Raw genomic sequence first — 18,860 nt, 5'->3', positions numbered from 1 at the left:
TTGTAGTGCGTCTCTATGGTGCGCCATTGTAGTGCTCCATTCTGTTGCTCTATTAGAGTCTGCAACTATGGAGCTCCATTATGGTGTGTCATTGTAGTGCGTCTCTATGGTGCGCCATTGTAGTGTGTCTCTATGGTGCGCCATTGTAGTGTGTCTCTATGGTGCGCCATTGTAGTGCGTCTCTATGGTGCGCCATTGTAGTGCGTCTCTATGGTGCGCCATTGTAGTGCGTCTCTATGGTGCGCCATTGTAGTGCGTCTCTATGGTGCGCCATTGTAGTGCGTCTCTATGGTGCTCCATTGTAGTGCGTCTCTCTCTATGGTGCTCCATTGTAGTGCGTCTCTCTCTATGGTGCTCCATTGTAGTGCGTCTCTATGGTGCGCCATTGTAGTGCGTCTCTATGGTGCGCCATTGTAGTGCTCCATTCTGTTTCTCTATTAGAGTCTGCAATTATGGTGCGCCATTGTAGTGTGCCACTATGGTGCGCCATTGTAGTGTGCCACTATGGTGCGCCATTGTAGTGTGCCACTATGGTGCGCCATTGTAGTGCGTCTCTATGGTGCGCCATTGTAGTGCGTCTATGGTGTGCCATTATAGTGCTCCATTCTGTTTCTCTATTACAGTCTGCAACTATGGAGCTCCATTATGGTGCGCCATTGTAGTGTGCCATTATGGTGCGCCATTGTAGTGTGCCACTATGGTGCGCCAATGTAGTGTGCCACTATGGTGCGCCAATGTAGTGTGCCACTATGGTGCGCCACTGTAGTGTGCCACTATGGTGCGCCACTGTAGTGTGCCACTATGGTGCGCCAATGTAGTTTGCCCCTGTGGTGCTTCATTGTAGTGCATCGATATAGTCTGACATCATGGTGCGTCCCTGACATCTGTCGCTGTTCTCCTCACACAGAAACAGAAGACGATCCGGCCGGAACACAAGTCCTATTATGCAATGAACACGGTCTATGTGTACGGACAGGAGAAGTATCTGCTGGTAGGTCCCGTCATCATACAGACCTCCCACCTGTAGGTATACATTCCCTTCATGTAGGATGGCGCAGCATTGTCACCGTTCCCTGCAGGACATACAATCTGGGAGAGTGGATTGGGGGGTGTATGGTGTGTCCTCTCACATTTCCTTCCTTGTCATCTTTCAGCTGCACCATCTGACGGAGTGCGAAGGTTTATCTCCTGCCGATACCGTGTGTGACGTCGCCTGTCTGGTCTATGACATCACCGACCCCAAGTCCTTTGAATACTGTGCCAGGATATTTAAGGTTAGACAATTGCGTTGAGCTAATCCTAACCGGGATCATAAAGAAGTCTATAGAGAGGCAGTGTAACTAACGGGCTCCCCACCTTCTTCCCGCAGCAACATTTCATGGACAGCCGGACGCCCTGCCTCATCGTTGCGGCCAAATCTGACCTGCCGGAAGTGAAGCAGGAGAGCAGCATCTCCCCCGCTGATTTCTGTAAAAAGCACAAGATGCCTCCACCTCAAGCCTTCACCTGTAACACAGCGGACAGCCCCAGCCGAGACATCTTCATCAAGATGACCACCATGTCCATGTATCCGTGAGTAGCCTCTCGTCTCCTGCCCACCATGGTGGCCTTGTATCTATATACTGATGACTTATCTGTCATGTGACAACAGTGCTGCCTTTTTTCATACTGTCATGTGACCATGGTTGCCCCTCCCTCTGTCAGGGTTGCATTGTCTGCATGTCTGCGTGACCCCATCCTGTCTTGTCTCCCTTTTCATCGTGTGACCTAAGCGTGGCTGTCCTCCTCGCTGTCATGTGACGTGAGCATGGCTGTCCTCCTCGCTGTCATGTGACCTGAGCACAGCTGTCCTCGCTGTGATGTGACCTGATCATGGCTGTCCTCGCTGTCATGTGACGTGAGCATGGCTGTCCTCGCTGTCATGTGACGTGAGCATGGCTGTCCTCTTTGCTGTCATGTGACCTGAGCATGGCTGTCCCCCTCGCTGTCATGTGACCTGAGCATGGCTGTCCTCCTCGCTGTCATGTGACCTGAGCATGGCTGTCCTCTTTGCTGTCATGTGACCTGAGCATGGCTGTCCTCTTTGCTGTCATGTGACCTGATCATGGCTGTCCTCCTCGCTGTCATGTGACCTGATCATGGCTGTCCTCTTTGCTGTCATGTGACCTGATCATGGCTGTCCTCTTTGCTGTCATGTGACCTGATCATGGCTGTCCTCTTTGCTGTCATGTGACCTGATCATGGCTGTCCTCTTTGCTGTCATGTGACCTGATCATGGCTGTCCTCCTCGCTGTCATGTGACCTGATCATGGCTGTCCTCTTTGCTGTCATGTGACCTGATCATGGCTGTCCTCTTTGCTGTCATGTGACCTGAGCATGGCTGTCCTCTTTGCTGTCATGTGACCTGAGCATGGCTGTCCTCTTTGCTGTCATGTGACGTGAGCATGGCTGTCCTCTTTGCTGTCATGTGACCTGAGCATGGCTGTCCTCCTCGCTGTCATGTGACCTGAGCATGGCTGTCCTCGCTGTCATGTGACGTGAGCATGGCTGTCCTCTTTGCTGTCATGTGACCTGATCATGGCTGTCCTCCTCGCTGTCATGTGACCTGATCATGGCTGTCCTCTTTGCTGTCATGTGACCTGATCATGGCTGTCCTCTTTGCTGTCATGTGACCTGATCATGGCTGTCCTCTTTGCTGTCATGTGACCTGATCATGGCTGTCCTCTTTGCTGTCATGTGACCTGATCATGGCTGTCCTCCTCGCTGTCATGTGACCTGATCATGGCTGTCCTCTTTGCTGTCATGTGACCTGATCATGGCTGTCCTCTTTGCTGTCATGTGACCTGATCATGGCTGTCCTCTTTGCTGTCATGTGACCTGAGCATGGCTGTCGTCCTCGCTGTCATGTGACCTGATCATGGCTGTCGTCCTCGCTGTCATGTGACCTGAGCATGGCTGTCCTCTTTGCTGTCATGTGACCTGAGCATGGCTGTCCTCTTTGCTGTCATGTGACCTGAGCATGGCTGTCCCCCTCGCTGTCATGTGACCTGAGCATGGCTGTCCTCCTCGCTGTCATGTGACCTGAGCATGGCTGTCCTCTTTGCTGTCATGTGACCTGAGCATGGCTGTCCTCTTTGCTGTCATGTGACCTGATCATGGCTGTCCTCCTCGCTGTCATGTGACCTGATCATGGCTGTCCTCTTTGCTGTCATGTGACCTGATCATGGCTGTCCTCTTTGCTGTCATGTGACCTGATCATGGCTGTCCTCTTTGCTGTCATGTGACCTGATCATGGCTGTCCTCTTTGCTGTCATGTGACCTGATCATGGCTGTCCTCTTTGCTGTCATGTGACCTGATCATGGCTGTCCTCCTCGCTGTCATGTGACCTGATCATGGCTGTCCTCTTTGCTGTCATGTGACCTGATCATGGCTGTCCTCTTTGCTGTCATGTGACCTGATCATGGCTGTCCTCTTTGCTGTCATGTGACCTGATCATGGCTGTCGTCCTCGCTGTCATGTGACCTGAGCATGGCTGTCCTCTTTGCTGTCATGTGACCTGAGCATGGCTGTCCTCTTTGCTGTCATGTGACCTGAGCATGGCTGTCGTCTTCGCTGTCACGTGACCACAGCATGTTCATGTACCCCATGTGCGCCTTTCCTTTACACCAGGGGTCTCCAAACTTTTCATTTAAAGGGCCACTTTATTGTCTTTTAGACTTTAGGAGGGCCGGATTGTGGCCAGCAGGGGCAGAAAATGTCACGGGCCCAAAATCAGTGAGAATAAATATGGCCTCAGGGTATGTGGTCAATAGGAGGAGTATTCCCGCTATTAGTAGGAGGGATAGTATTCCATCATTGGTATCCGTGGAAGAGACAGTGCCCCATTGTTGGTGTTAATGGGAAATAGAACCTCAGATCAGTGGCGTCTCCAGCTTTCATATTTAGGGGGGGCACATGGGGGGACAGGGACAAAAGTAGGGGGGCCAACTATAAAATGCAATTATATATATATATATATATATATATATATCCTGGGGCCCTTTACTACGATCCCACTATGGGCCCTTTCATATGTTCTGCAGTGAGCTCCCTTCCTACTATACTGGGGCCCCCCAGGGTGGCAGAAAACAAGAGATATATGTCACCAGCACACCAAGAAAATATAAGGGTACAAAGCAGTGGGAGAACTAGCATTGTTGCATAGGTTGTCATGCCACCGGGCCCTGGTGTTCTGCCACAGTGGGGATCCCCAGCTGTCCTGTCCCTGCTATTTACAGCGCTGGTCTGGCATCTGTCTCCTTGGCATCGGCGGCAGTCTATTAGGACCTAGTGCTGGTGATATTATGGGTGCATGCAGGGGAAGGCTGGCACTATTGGTTATAGAGAGCCGAGCCCCCAGCTGGTCACCTAGCAGCAGTAATGCTGTATAACCTTCTCTGTTGACATGCTGATCAGCATGTGATCCAGGTGATGCTCCCAGTCAGATCTAATAAACACAGTATTTATTAGCATCAAGAGTACAACCACATGAATATAATCAACCGTATGATCAGCAGCCATGTAAGCTCTATGCCTGTAAAGTGTGGGCTCTATGCCTGTAAAGTGTGGGCTCTATGCCTGTAAAGTGTGGGCTCTATGCCTGTAAAGTGTGGGCTCTATGCCTGTAAAGTGTGGGCTCTATGCCTGTAAAGTGTGGGCTCTAGGCCTGTAAAGTGTGGGCTCTATGCCTGTAAAGTGTGGGCTCTATGCCTGTAAAGTGTGGGCTCTATGCCTGTAAAGTGTGGGCTCTATGCCTGTAAAGTGTGGGCTCTAGGCCTGTAAAGTGTGGGCTCTAGGCCTGTAAAGTGCGGGCTCTATGCCTGTAAAGTGTGGGCTCTATGCCTGTAAAGTGTGGGCTCTAGGCCTGTAAAGTGTGGGCTCTAGGCCTGTAAAGTGTGGGCTCTAGGCCTGTAAAGTGTGGGCTCTAGGCCTGTAAAGTGTGGGCTCTATGCCTGTAAAGTGTTGGCTTTGATCAATAAAATCACTGATATTTATGACTAGGATTTGACTAAGAGCATCACCTGGATTGCATCCCGATCAGCATGTCAGAGAAGGGTCCACTACTGCTAAGCAATGTGCAGGGAGCTCAACTGTCTACAACCAATAGAGATGGGCTCGGGTGTGTTTGAAATGCCACATGCCCGATCACGCCAGGAAGCCGACACTCCACAGTGCTAATCAATGTATGGGCTGCCTAAGAGCTAAGACCAGCCATATACAGTTTAAATCTCAGCTGGTTCAGCAGAAACTGGCTGAGATTTGAACCATTAATGAGCAGATTCTCTTATAATGATCACTAGTGGTTGCTGTATAGTCACTAGTGATAATCACTGTTTGTCGGGAGAATATAATTGCTGGGCAGGAGGGATATTCCCGTCACCACTGTCTGTTGATGGGGAATCATGCAAGTTTCTTTCCTGCAATCTGTGGATGCAGGAAAGAAATTTGCACCATATATTATCTGCCTAACTGAAAGTGAAAGTAAATTGTGAATGTTTTGAAAGAACAGGAGAGGGGGAGGGAGACAGATGGGGGAGAGAAGGGATGGAGATAATGTAGTTCAGTGATTACAGTGTACTGCAGTCTGCAGTGCACACACTTAAACACGGTCCAGGCTAGAATATCTGGTTGTGTGAGCGCTCGCATTATGCAGTGATGGCGAGCAGAGGGAGGGGGAGGAATCCCCCGCAGAGCTGACTGGGGACGCTCTCCCTCTCGGGGAGCAAAATACAAAAATTGCAAAAAAAAAATAATTTTTTTTTTTTTTTTGGGGGGGCACATGGTGGGGCACAGCATGATGTTGGGGGGGTCAGGGCCCCCTCTGGCCCCCCCTAGGGACGCCCCTGCCTCAGATCATTGGAAGGAATTGTGCCCCAAGGGCCACATAGAGGCTAGCAAGGGGCCACATCTGGCCCTCTGGCCGCAGTTTGGAGACCCATGCTTTACACGATTTGCCCATGTGTACCCTGCAGAAAATGTACAGGTCTCCTCCCTGTATGTGATCACCTGACAAAGCGGAGAGTCTTACAGCCGCCATGATCACTAGGATTGCGGATGTTCCTGCACTGGTCTCTGTATGTCACTAATATGTGATATGATGGTGGCCACTTCTGTCCCTGAGCAGTGCACCCGCTGACACTGGTCCAGAGAAGAGGGGATTGTGCTGGAGAATGGCAGAGCTCATGTCTGGTGATTGTGAATCAGAAGCTGCCTGTGTGCTCCTCCTAGGATTCAGCCCTCTGATTGGTTGCTGAGAGTACAACAGACCGTACATGGGCCATGCTGTCTTCTGTGCAGGGTTATGAGATGGAATGAAACGTTCTGCCTATTTCAAGGATGGAATCATATAATATTAGTCAGTGCAGAGAGATGTTCAGGGGTAAAGGGGTGAATGTTCCCCCTCCTTCCTGTCCCATCAGGTGGATGTTCCCTCCTTCCTGTCCCATCAGGTGGATGTTCCCCCTCCTTCCTGTCCCATCAGGTGGATGTTCCCCCTCCTTCCTGTCCCATCAGGTGGATGTTCCCCCTCCTTCCTGTCCCATCAGGTGGATGTTCCCCCTCCTTCCTGTCCCATCAGGTGGATGTTCCCCCTCCTTCCTGTCCCATCAGGTGGATGTTCCCTCCTTCCTGTCCCATCAGGTGGATGTTCCCTCCTTCCTGTCCCATCAGGTGGATGTTCCCCCTCCTTCCTGTCCCATCAGGTGGATGTTCCCCCTCCTTCCTGTCCCATCGGGTGGATGTTCCCCCTCCTTCCTGTCCCATCGGGTGGATGTTCCCCCTCCTTCCTGTCCCATCGGGTGGATGTTCCCCTTCGTTCCTGTCCCATCAGGTGGATGTTCCCCCTCCTTCCTGTCCCATCAGGTGGATGTTCCCCCTCCTTCCTGTCCCATCAGGTGGATGTTCCCCTTCGTTCCTGTCCCATCAGGTGGATGTTCCCCCTCTTTCCTGTTCCATCAGGTGGATGCTCCCTCCTTCCCGTCCCGTCGGGTCGATGCTCCCTCCTTCCTGTCCCGTCGGGTGGACGCCCCCTCCTTCCCGTCCTGTCAGGTGGATGCTCCCTCCTTCCCGTCCCATCAGGTGGATGCTCCCTCCTTCCCGTCCCGTCGGGTGGACGCCCCCTCCTTCCGGTCCCGTCGGGTGGACGCCCCCTCCTTCCCGTCCCGTCGGGTGGACGCCCCCTCCTTCCGGTCCCGTCGGGTGGACGCTCCCTCCTTCCGGTCCCGTCGGGTGGACGCTCCCTCCTTCCCGTCCCGTCGGGTGGACGCTCCCTCCTTCCCGTCCCGTCAGGTGGACGCTCCCTCCTTCCCGTCCCGTCAGGTGGACGCTCCCTCCTTCCCGTCCCGTCAGGTGGATGCTCCCTCCTTCCCGTCCCGTCAGGTGGACGCTCCCTCCTTCCCGTCCCGTCAGGTGGACGCTCCCTCCTTCCCGTCCCGTCAGGTGGACGCTCCCTCCTTCCCGTCCCGTCAGGTGGACGCTCCCTCCTTCCCGTCCCGTCAGGTGGATGCTCCCTCCTTCCCGTCCCATCAGGTGGATGCTCCCTCCTTCCCGTCCCATCAGGTGGACGCTCCCTCCTTCCCGTCCCGTCAGGTGGACGCTCCCTCCTTCCCGTCCCGTCAGGTGGACGCTCCCTCCTTCCCATCCCGTCAGGTGGATGCTCCCTCTTTCCCGTCCCATCAGGTGGATGCTCCCTCTTTCCCGTCCCATCAGGTGGATGCTCCCTCCTTCCTGTCCCATCAGGTGGATGCTCCCTCCTTCCTGTCCCATTATGACGCTCCCTCCTTCCTGTCAGGTTAATGCTTCCTGTCCTGTGACTCTGTGCCTTGTGTTGTGTGACTATCCCCGTGTACACTGAGGTCTTATGGAGGAGGTGGTGGTTCCTTCCTCCATGAGGTCCCAGCAGTGGCTGAATTCTGAGTGAATCCCCATACTGGTGACATGCGCTTGCAGCTTTTCCCACATCTCTGGCTATGGAGCGGCTAATGGCAAATCTTTTCCCAGCAACCTTTGCAGTGAGCATGATAGAGCAAGATTGTGCAAAAGCTTCTTCTACCCAGCTGTGCTGTATACTGTGTGCTGTATACTGTGTGCTGTATACTGTGTGCCTTACCTTGTGTGTTATGTATATCTGAGGCCCTTCTACCACAGGGGCCCGACACAGGTCTATGGTCTGTAGTTCTCTTTTATGATGGAAGACGCTCCTTATATCTTATAATCAGGGGGTCCTCCTAGGTCTTGTAATAAGGGGGGCCCCTAGACAGGTCTATAGGCTGTAGTGCTTTTATATGTCAGGGGGGTCCTCCTAGGTCTTATGAGGGGACCCTATTCAGGTCTATATTCTGTAGTGATGTTAAATGACAGGGCATCCTCCTAGGTCTTGTAATGAGGGGGGCCCTATACAGGTCTATAGGCTTTAGTTCTGTTATATGACAGGGGGTCCCCCTAGGTCTTGTAATGAGGGGGGCCCTATACAGGTCTATATTCTGTAGTGATGTTAAATGACAGGAGGGTTCTCCCAGGTCTTGTAATGAGGGGGCCCCTATACAGGTCTATAGGCTTTAGTTCTGTTATATGACAGGGGTTCTCCTAGGTCTTGTAATGAGGGGGCCCCTATACAGGTCTATAGGCTGTAGTTCTGTTATATGACAGGAGGGTCCCCCTAGGTCTTGTAATGAAGGGACCCCTATACAGGTCTATAGGATTTAGTTCTGTTATATGACAGGGGGGGTCCCCCTAGGTCGTGTAATGAAGGGGCCCCTATACAGGTCTATAGGCTGTAGTTCTGTTATATGACAGAATGGAGAATGGCAGAGCTCATGTCTGGTGATTGTGAATCAGAAGCTGCCTGTGTGCTCCTCCTAGGATTCAGCCCTCTGATTGGTTGCTGAGAGTACAACAGACCGTACATGGGCCATGCTGTCTTCTGTGCAGGGTTATGAGATGGAATGAAACGTTCTGCCTATTTCAAGGATGGAATCATATAATATTAGTCAGTGCAGAGAGATGTTCAGGGGTAAAGGGGTGAATGTTCCCCCTCCTTCCTGTCCCATCAGGTGGATGTTCCCTCCTTCCTGTCCCATCAGGTGGATGTTCCCCCTCCTTCCTGTCCCATCAGGTGGATGTTCCCCCTCCTTCCTGTCCCATCAGGTGGATGTTCCCCCTCCTTCCTGTCCCATCAGGTGGATGTTCCCCCTCCTTCCTGTCCCATCAGGTGGATGTTCCCCCTCCTTCCTGTCCCATCAGGTGGATGTTCCCTCCTTCCTGTCCCATCAGGTGGATGTTCCCTCCTTCCTGTCCCATCAGGTGGATGTTCCCCCTCCTTCCTGTCCCATCAGGTGGATGTTCCCCCTCCTTCCTGTCCCATCGGGTGGATGTTCCCCCTCCTTCCTGTCCCATCGGGTGGATGTTCCCCCTCCTTCCTGTCCCATCGGGTGGATGTTCCCCTTCGTTCCTGTCCCATCAGGTGGATGTTCCCCCTCCTTCCTGTCCCATCAGGTGGATGTTCCCCCTCCTTCCTGTCCCATCAGGTGGATGTTCCCCTTCGTTCCTGTCCCATCAGGTGGATGTTCCCCCTCTTTCCTGTTCCATCAGGTGGATGCTCCCTCCTTCCCGTCCCGTCGGGTCGATGCTCCCTCCTTCCTGTCCCGTCGGGTGGACGCCCCCTCCTTCCCGTCCTGTCAGGTGGATGCTCCCTCCTTCCCGTCCCATCAGGTGGATGCTCCCTCCTTCCCGTCCCGTCGGGTGGACGCCCCCTCCTTCCGGTCCCGTCGGGTGGACGCCCCCTCCTTCCGGTCCCGTCGGGTGGACGCCCCCTCCTTCCGGTCCCGTCGGGTGGACGCTCCCTCCTTCCGGTCCCGTCGGGTGGACGCTCCCTCCTTCCCGTCCCGTCGGGTGGACGCTCCCTCCTTCCCGTCCCGTCAGGTGGACGCTCCCTCCTTCCCGTCCCGTCAGGTGGACGCTCCCTCCTTCCCGTCCCGTCAGGTGGATGCTCCCTCCTTCCCGTCCCGTCAGGTGGACGCTCCCTCCTTCCCGTCCCGTCAGGTGGACGCTCCCTCCTTCCCGTCCCGTCAGGTGGACGCTCCCTCCTTCCCGTCCCGTCAGGTGGACGCTCCCTCCTTCCCATCCCGTCAGGTGGATGCTCCCTCCTTCCCGTCCCATCAGGTGGATGCTCCCTCCTTCCCGTCCCATCAGGTGGACGCTCCCTCCTTCCCATCCCGTCAGGTGGATGCTCCCTCCTTCCCGTCCCATCAGGTGGATGCTCCCTCCTTCCCGTCCCATCAGGTGGACGCTCCCTCCTTCCCGTCCCGTCAGGTGGACGCTCCCTCCTTCCCGTCCCGTCAGGTGGACGCTCCCTCCTTCCCATCCCGTCAGGTGGATGCTCCCTCTTTCCCGTCCCATCAGGTGGATGCTCCCTCTTTCCCGTCCCATCAGGTGGATGCTCCCTCCTTCCTGTCCCATCAGGTGGATGCTCCCTCCTTCCTGTCCCATTATGACGCTCCCTCCTTCCTGTCAGGTTAATGCTTCCTGTCCTGTGACTCTGTGCCTTGTGTTGTGTGACTATCCCCGTGTACACTGAGGTCTTATGGAGGAGGTGGTGGTTCCTTCCTCCATGAGGTCCCAGCAGTGGCTGAATTCTGAGTGAATCCCCATACTGGTGACATGCGCTTGCAGCTTTTCCCACATCTCTGGCTATGGAGCGGCTAATGGCAAATCTTTTCCCAGCAACCTTTGCAGTGAGCATGATAGAGCAAGATTGTGCAAAAGCTTCTTCTACCCAGCTGTGCTGTATACTGTGTGCTGTATACTGTGTGCTGTATACTGTGTGCCTTACCTTGTGTGTTATGTATATCTGAGGCCCTTCTACCACAGGGGCCCGACACAGGTCTATGGTCTGTAGTTCTCTTTTATGATGGAAGACGCTCCTTATATCTTATAATCAGGGGGTCCTCCTAGGTCTTGTAATAAGGGGGCCCCTAGACAGGTCTATAGGCTGTAGTGCTTTTATATGTCAGGGGGGTCCTCCTAGGTCTTATGAGGGCACCCTATTCAGGTCTATATTCTGTAGTGATGTTAAATGACAGGGCATCCTCCTAGGTCTTGTAATGAGGGGGGCCCTATACAGGTCTATAGGCTTTAGTTCTGTTATATGACAGGGGGTCCCCCTAGGTCTTGTAATGAGGGGGGCCCTATACAGGTCTATATTCTGTAGTGATGTTAAATGACAGGAGGGTTCTCCCAGGTCTTGTAATGAGGGGGCCCCTATACAGGTCTATAGGCTTTAGTTCTGTTATATGACAGGGGTTCTCCTAGGTCTTGTAATGAGGGGGCCCCTATACAGGTCTATAGGCTGTAGTTCTGTTATATGACAGGAGGGTCCCCCTAGGTCTTGTAATGAAGGGACCCCTATACAGGTCTATAGGCTGTAGTTCTGTTATATGACAGGGGGTCCCCCTAGGTCTTGTAATGAAGGGGCCCTAGACAGGTCTATAGGCTGAAGTTCTGTTATATGACAGGGGGTCCCCCTAGGTCTTGTAATGAGGGGGGCCCTATACAGGTCTATAGGCTGGAGTTCTGTTATATGACAGGAGGGTCCCCCTAGGTCTTGTAATGAAGGGACCCCTATACAGGTCTATAGGCTGTAGTTCTGTTATATGACAGGAGGGTCCCCCTAGGTCTTGTAATGAGGGGGCCCCTATACAGGTCTATAGGCTGTAGTTCTGTTATATGACAGGGGGGTCCTCCTAGGTCTTGTAATGAGGGGGCCCCTATACAGGTCTATAGGCTGTAGTTCTGTTATATGACAGGGGGTCCCCCTAGGTCTTGTAATGAGGGGGGGGGGCCCCTATACAGGTCTATAGGCTGTAGTTCTGTTATATGACAGGGGGGTCCTCCTAGGTCTTGTAATGAGGGGGCCCCTATACAGGTCTATAGGCTGTAGTTCTGTTATATGACAGGGGGGTCCCCCTAGGTCTTGTAATGAGGGGGCCCCTATACAGGTCTATAGGTTAGCGTGTAGCTGGGATGGCGGGGGTGTGTCCTGTGACAGCGCAGTGCTCATGTACTCATGTATGTGGTAGGTATACACGGATCTGACCCTTTTATCTTCTGTGTGTCTCCGCAGTCACGCCCGGTTACGCTGCCTCTGTACCTGCAATAGGTGTACGTTCTGCCTGTGTCAGAATCTGCTCCACTCTGACCTCGTCCAGGCCGTAAAGAACAAACTCTTCACCGCCGTTGTTAACAGGTCTTTCATTTTATTCTCTGCCTGCACACGGCGCTCTAACACTAAAGCATGTGATGTATACACACAAGTCACATTGCCCTAACACACTAATGTCAGCTCAGGTGTGTGTGCTTCCGAGTGCTGACACTCTAATACACTAATATACTTCATCTATAATACTTATTACAGAGAGCCGTGTATATGTCATTGTCCAGCCTGGGGTATACTTCATCTATAGTACTTATTACAGAGAGCCGTGTATATGTCATTGTCCAGCCTGGGGTGAGAGGACAGGAATGCATGTCTATATACGCTCTGTACAGGTGTATATGATATGGATGGTTGTATACGGGTCTGTACAGGTGTATATGATATGGATGGTTGTATACTCTCTGTACAGGTGTATATGATATGGATGGTTGTATACTCTCTGTACAGGTGTATATGATACGGATGGTTGTATACTCTCTGTACAGGTGTATATGATATATGGATGGTTGTATACGGGTCTGTACAGGTGTATATGATATGGATGGTTGTATACTCTCTGTACAGGTGTATATGATACGGATGGTTGTATACGCTCTGTACAGGTGTATATGATATGGATGGTTGTATACGCTCTGTACAGGTGTATATGATATGGATGGTTGTATACACTCTGTACAGGTGTATATGATACGGATGGTTGTATACGCTCTGTACAGGTGTATATGATACGGATGGTTGTATACGCTCTGTACAGGTGTATATGATACGGATGGTTGTATACGGGTCTGTACAGGTGTATATGATACGGATGGTTGGATATGGGTCTGTACAGGTGTATATGATACGGATGGTTGTATACACTCTGTACAGGTGTATTTGATATGGATGGTTGTATACGCTCTGTACAGGTGTATATGATACGGATGGTTGTATACGCTCTGTACAGGTGTATATGATATGGATGGTTGTATACGGGTCTGTACAGGTGTATATGATATGGATGGTTGTATACGGGTCTGTACAGGTGTATATGATATGGATGGTTGTATACTCTCTGTACAGGTGTATATGATATACGGATGGTTGTATACTCTCTGTACAGGTGTATATGATACGGATGGTTGTATACTCTCTTTACAGGTGTATATGATATACGGATGGTTGTATACTCTCTGTACAGGTGTATATGATATATGGATGGTTGTATACTCCCTGTACAGGTGTATATGATATGGATGGTTGTATACGCTCTGTACAGGTGTATATGATACGGATGGTTGTATACTCTCTGTACAGGTGTATATGATATGGATGGTTGTATACGCTCTGTACAGGTGTATATGATATGGATGGTTGTATACGGGTCTGTACAGGTGTATATGATATGGATGGTTGTATACGGGTCTGTACAGGTGTATATGATACGGATGGTTGTATACGGGTCTGTACAGGTGTATATGATACGGATGGCTGTATACGGGTCTGTACAGGTGTATATGATATGGATGGTTGTATACGCTCTGTACAGGTGTATATGATATGGATGGTTGTATACGCTCTGTACAGGTGTATATGATATGGATGGTTGTATACGCTCTGTACAGGTGTATATGATACGGATGGTTGTATACTCTCTGTACAGGTGTATATGATACGGATGGTTGGATACTCTCTGTACAGGTGTATATGATATGGATGGTTGTATACTCTCTGTACAGGTGTATATGATATGGATGGTTGTATACTCTCTGTACAGGTGTATATGATATGGATGGTTGTATACGGGTCTGTACAGGTGTATATGATATGGATGGTTGTATACGGGTCTGTACAGGTGTATGTGATATGGATGGTTGTATACGGGTCTGTACAGGTGTATATGATATGGATGGTTGTATACGCTCTGTACAGGTGTATATGATACGGATGGTTGTATATGCTCTGTACAGGTGTATATCATATGGATGGTTGTATACTCTCTGTACAGGTGTATATGATACGGATGGTTGTATACTCTCTGTACAGGTGTATATGATACGGATGGTTGTATACTCTCTGTACAGGTGTATATGATACGGATGGTTGTATACTCTCTGTACAGGTGTATATGATACGGATGGTTGTATACTCTCTGTACAGGTGTATATGATACGGATGGTTGTATACTCTCTGTACAGGTGTATATGATATGGATATAAAGTTGCTCTCTGTACAGGTGTATATGATATGGATGGTTGTATACGGGTCTGTACAGGTGTATATGATGTGGATGGTTGGATACTCTCTGTACAGGTGTATATGATATGGATGGTTGTATACTCTCTGTACAGGTGTATATGATATACGGATGGTTGTATACGGGTCTGTACAGGTGTATATGATATACGGATGGTTGTATACGCTCTGTACAGGTGTATATGATATGGATGGTTGTATACGCTCTGTACAGGTGTATATGATATAGATGGTTGTATACTCTCTGTACAGGTGTATATGATACGGATGGTTGTATACGGGTCTGTACAGGTGTATATGATGTGGATGGTTGTATACGGGTCTGTACAGGTGTATATGATATATGGATGGTTGTATACTCTCTGTACAGGTGTATATGATACGGATGGTTGTATACGGGTCTGTACAGGTGTATATGATGTGGATGGTTGTATACTCTCTGTACCGGTGTATATGATACGGATGGTTGTATACTCTCTGTACAGGTGTATATGATATGGATGGTTGTATACTCTCTGTACAGGTGTATATGATACGGATGGTTGTATACTCTCTGTACAGGTGTATATGATACGGATGGTTGTATACTCTCTGTACAGGTGTATATGATATGGATGGTTGTATACGGGTCTGTACAGGTGTATATGATACGGATGGTTGTATACGGGTCTGTACAGGTGTATATGATGTGGATGGTTGTATACTCTCTGTACAGGTGTATATGATATGGATGGTTGTATACTCTCTGTACAGGTGTATATGATACGGATGGTTGTATACGGGTCTGTACAGGTGTATATGATATGGATGGTTGTATACGGGTCTGTACAGGTGTATATGATATATGGATGGTTGTATACTGGTCTGTACAGGTGTATATGATATGGATATAAAGTTGCTCTCTGTACAGGTGTATATGATGTGGATGGTTGTATACGGGTCTGTACAGGTGTATATGATACGGATGGTTGTATACTGGTCTGTACAGGTGTATATGATATGGATGGTTGTATACGGGTCTGTACAGGTGTATATGATATATGGATGGTTGTATACGGGTCTGTACAGGTGTATATGATATGGATGGTTGTATACAGGTCTGTACAGGTGTATATGATATGGATGGTTGTATACGCTCTGTACAGGTGTATATGATATGGATGGTTGTATACTCTCTGTACAGGTGTATATGATATGGATGGTTGTATACGGGTCTGTACAGGTGTATATGATGTGGATGGTTGTATACTCTCTGTACAGGTGTATATGATACGGATGGTTGTATACGGGTCTGTACAGGTGTATATGATATGGATGGTTGTATACGGGTCTGTACAGGTGTATATGATATGGATGGTTGTATACGGGTCTGTACAGGTGTATATGATACGGATGGTTGTATACGCTCTGTACAGGTGTATATGATATGGATGGTTGTATACTCTCTGTACAGGTGTATATGATGTGGATGGTTGTATACTCTCTGTACAGGTGTATATGATATGGATGGTTGGATACTCTCTGTACAGGTGTATATGATATGGATGGCTGTATACTCTCTGTACAGGTGTATATGATATGGATGGTTGTATACTCTCTGTACAGGTGTATATGATACGGATGGTTGTATACGGGTCTGTACAGGTGTATATGATATGGATGGCTGTATACTCTCTGTACAGATGTATATGATATGGATGGTTGTATACGGGTCTGTACAGGTGTATATGATATGGATGGTTGTATACGGCTCTGTACAGGTGTATATGATACGGATGGTTGTATACTCTCTGTACAGGTGTATATGATACGGATGGTTGTATACTCTCTGTACAGGTGTATATGATATGGATGGTTGTATACGCTCTGTACAGGTGTATATGATACGGATGGTTGTATACGGGTCTGTACAGGTGTATATGATACGGATGGTTGTATACGGGTCTGTACAGGTGTATATGATATGGATGGTTGTATACGGGTCTGTACAGGTGTATATGATACGGATGGTTGTATACGGGTCTGTACAGGTGTATATGATATGGATGGTTGTATACAGGTCTGTACAGGTGTATATGATATGGATGGTTGTATACGCTCTGTACAGGTGTATATGATATGGATGGTTGTATACTCTCTGTACAGGTGTATATGATATGGATGGTTGTATACGGGTCTGTACAGGTGTATATGATGTGGATGGTTGTATACTCTCTGTACAGGTGTATATGATACGGATGGTTGTATACGGGTCTGTACAGGTGTATATGATATGGATGGCTGTATACTCTCTGTACAGGTGTATATGATATGGATGGCTGTATACTCTCTGTACAGGTGTATATGATATGGATGGTTGTATACTCTCTGTACAGGTGTATATGATACGGATGGTTGTATACGGGTCTGTACAGGTGTATATGATATGGATGGTTGTATACGGGTCTGTACAGGTGTATATGATATGGATGGTTGTATACTCTCTGTACAGGTGTATATGATATGGATGGTTGTATACTCTCTGTACAGGTGTATATGATATGGATGGCTGTATACTCTCTGTACAGATGTATATGATATGGATGGTTGTATACGGGTCTGTACAGGTGTATATGATATGGATGGTTGTATACGGCTCTGTACAGGTGTATATGATACGGATGGTTGTATACTCTCTGTACAGGTGTATATGATACGGATGGTTGTATACTCTCTGTACAGGTGTATATGATATGGATGGTTGTATACGCTCTGTACAGGTGTATATGATATGGATGGTTGTATACGGGTCTGTACAGGTGTATATGATATGGATGGTTGTATACTCTCTGTACAGGTGTATATGATATGGATGGTTGTATACTCTCTCTACAGGTGTATATGATATGGATGGTTGTATACGCTCTGTACAGGTGTATATGATATGGATGGTTTGTATACTCTCTGTACAGGTGTATATGATATGGATGGTTGTATACTCTCTGTACAGGTGTATATGATATGGATGGTTGTATACTCTCTGTACAGGTGTATATGATATGGATGGTTGTATACGCTCTGTACAGGTGTATATGATACGGATGGTTGTATACTCTCTGTACAGGTGTATATGATATGGATGGTTGTATACACTCTGTACAGGTGTATATGATATGGATGGTTGTATACTCTCTGTACAGGTGTATATGATATGGATGGTTGTATACGCTCTGTACAGGTGTATATGATATGGATGGTTTGTATACTCTCTGTACAGGTGTATATGATACGGATGGTTGTATACGCTCTGTACAGGTGTATATGATATGGATGGTTGTATACGCTCTGTACAGGTGTATATGATACGGATGGTTGTATACTCTCTGTACAGGTGTATATGATATGGATGGTTGTATACACTCTGTACAGGTGTATATGATATGGATGGTTGTATACGGGTCTGTACAGGTGTATATGATATGGATGGTTGTATACTCTCTGTACAGGTGTATATGATATGGATGGTTGTATACTCTCTGTACAGGTGTATATGATATGGATGGTTGTATACTCTCTGTACAGGTGTATATGATATGGATGGTTGTATACGGGTCTGTACAGGTGTATATGATATGGATGGTTGTATACTCTCTGTACAGGTGTATATGATATGGATGGTTGTATACTCTCTGTACAGGTGTATATGATATGGATGGTTGTATACTCTCTGTACAGGTGTATATGATATGGATGGTTGTATACGCTCTGTACAGGTGTATATGATACGGATGGTTGTATACGCTCTGTACAGGTGTATATGATGTGGATGGTTGTATACTCTCTGTACAGGTGTATATGATACGGATGGTTGTATACTCTCTGTACAGGTGTATATGATATGGATGGTTGTATACGGGTCTGTACAGGTGTATATGATATGGATGGTTGTATACGGGTCTGTACAGGTGTATATGATATGGATGGTTGTATACTCTCTGTACAGGTGTATATGATATGGATATAAAGTTGCTCTCTGTACACGACTTGTCTGATGATCATCAATGTATACATGAAGGGCTCGGGGGAAGGAATTTCCCGGCACACAGCTGTCTTCCTGGCAGGGATCCTATAGAAGGGGGCGGTTCTCTATCGTGTAATGTATGGAAATGTAAATCTCATGTGTCTGGTGAATAGAATCCTATAGAACTTGTGTGTTTCCTGTTCATTGAAAGTCCCAGGAATTCATTGACTGTTGGGTTATTATGTCACCTACAGGAGGACACTGGGAAAAAACAGGGACTAGGCTGCTATAACCCCTCCCACTCCCAGCATGCCTTCTGTTTTATTACTAGTGTCCTGGGAGGATGGATCCCCTTTGATCTGCTATGAAAGTCC

General features: G+C 48.8%; 1 protein-coding gene across 3 annotated transcripts in view; it reads left to right on the top strand.

Annotated features, from left to right (window-relative positions):
* RHOT1 (ras homolog family member T1) overlaps positions 1–18,860 on the top strand; it is a 62,292-nt gene that overhangs the window by 32,353 nt on the left and 11,079 nt on the right. For 2 of the 3 annotated variants that reach the window (XM_040331375.1, XM_040331376.1), the window contains exons 16-19: positions 908–991; positions 1,155–1,274; positions 1,370–1,572; positions 12,159–12,281. In XM_040331375.1, coding sequence (XP_040187309.1) covers positions 908–991; positions 1,155–1,274; positions 1,370–1,572; positions 12,159–12,281 — 530 coding nt within the window. The remainder of the gene's footprint in view (positions 1–907; positions 992–1,154; positions 1,275–1,369; positions 1,573–12,158; positions 12,282–18,860) is intronic. The other variant, XM_040331377.1, reaches the window with a different exon arrangement.

This window comes from Rana temporaria, chromosome 12 (genome assembly GCF_905171775.1).
Source record: "Rana temporaria chromosome 12, aRanTem1.1, whole genome shotgun sequence".
Taxonomy (NCBI): Eukaryota; Metazoa; Chordata; class Amphibia; order Anura; family Ranidae; genus Rana; species Rana temporaria.
The sequence above is the reverse complement of the archived record's forward strand: the minus strand, read 5'-3'. Positions and strand labels throughout refer to the sequence as shown.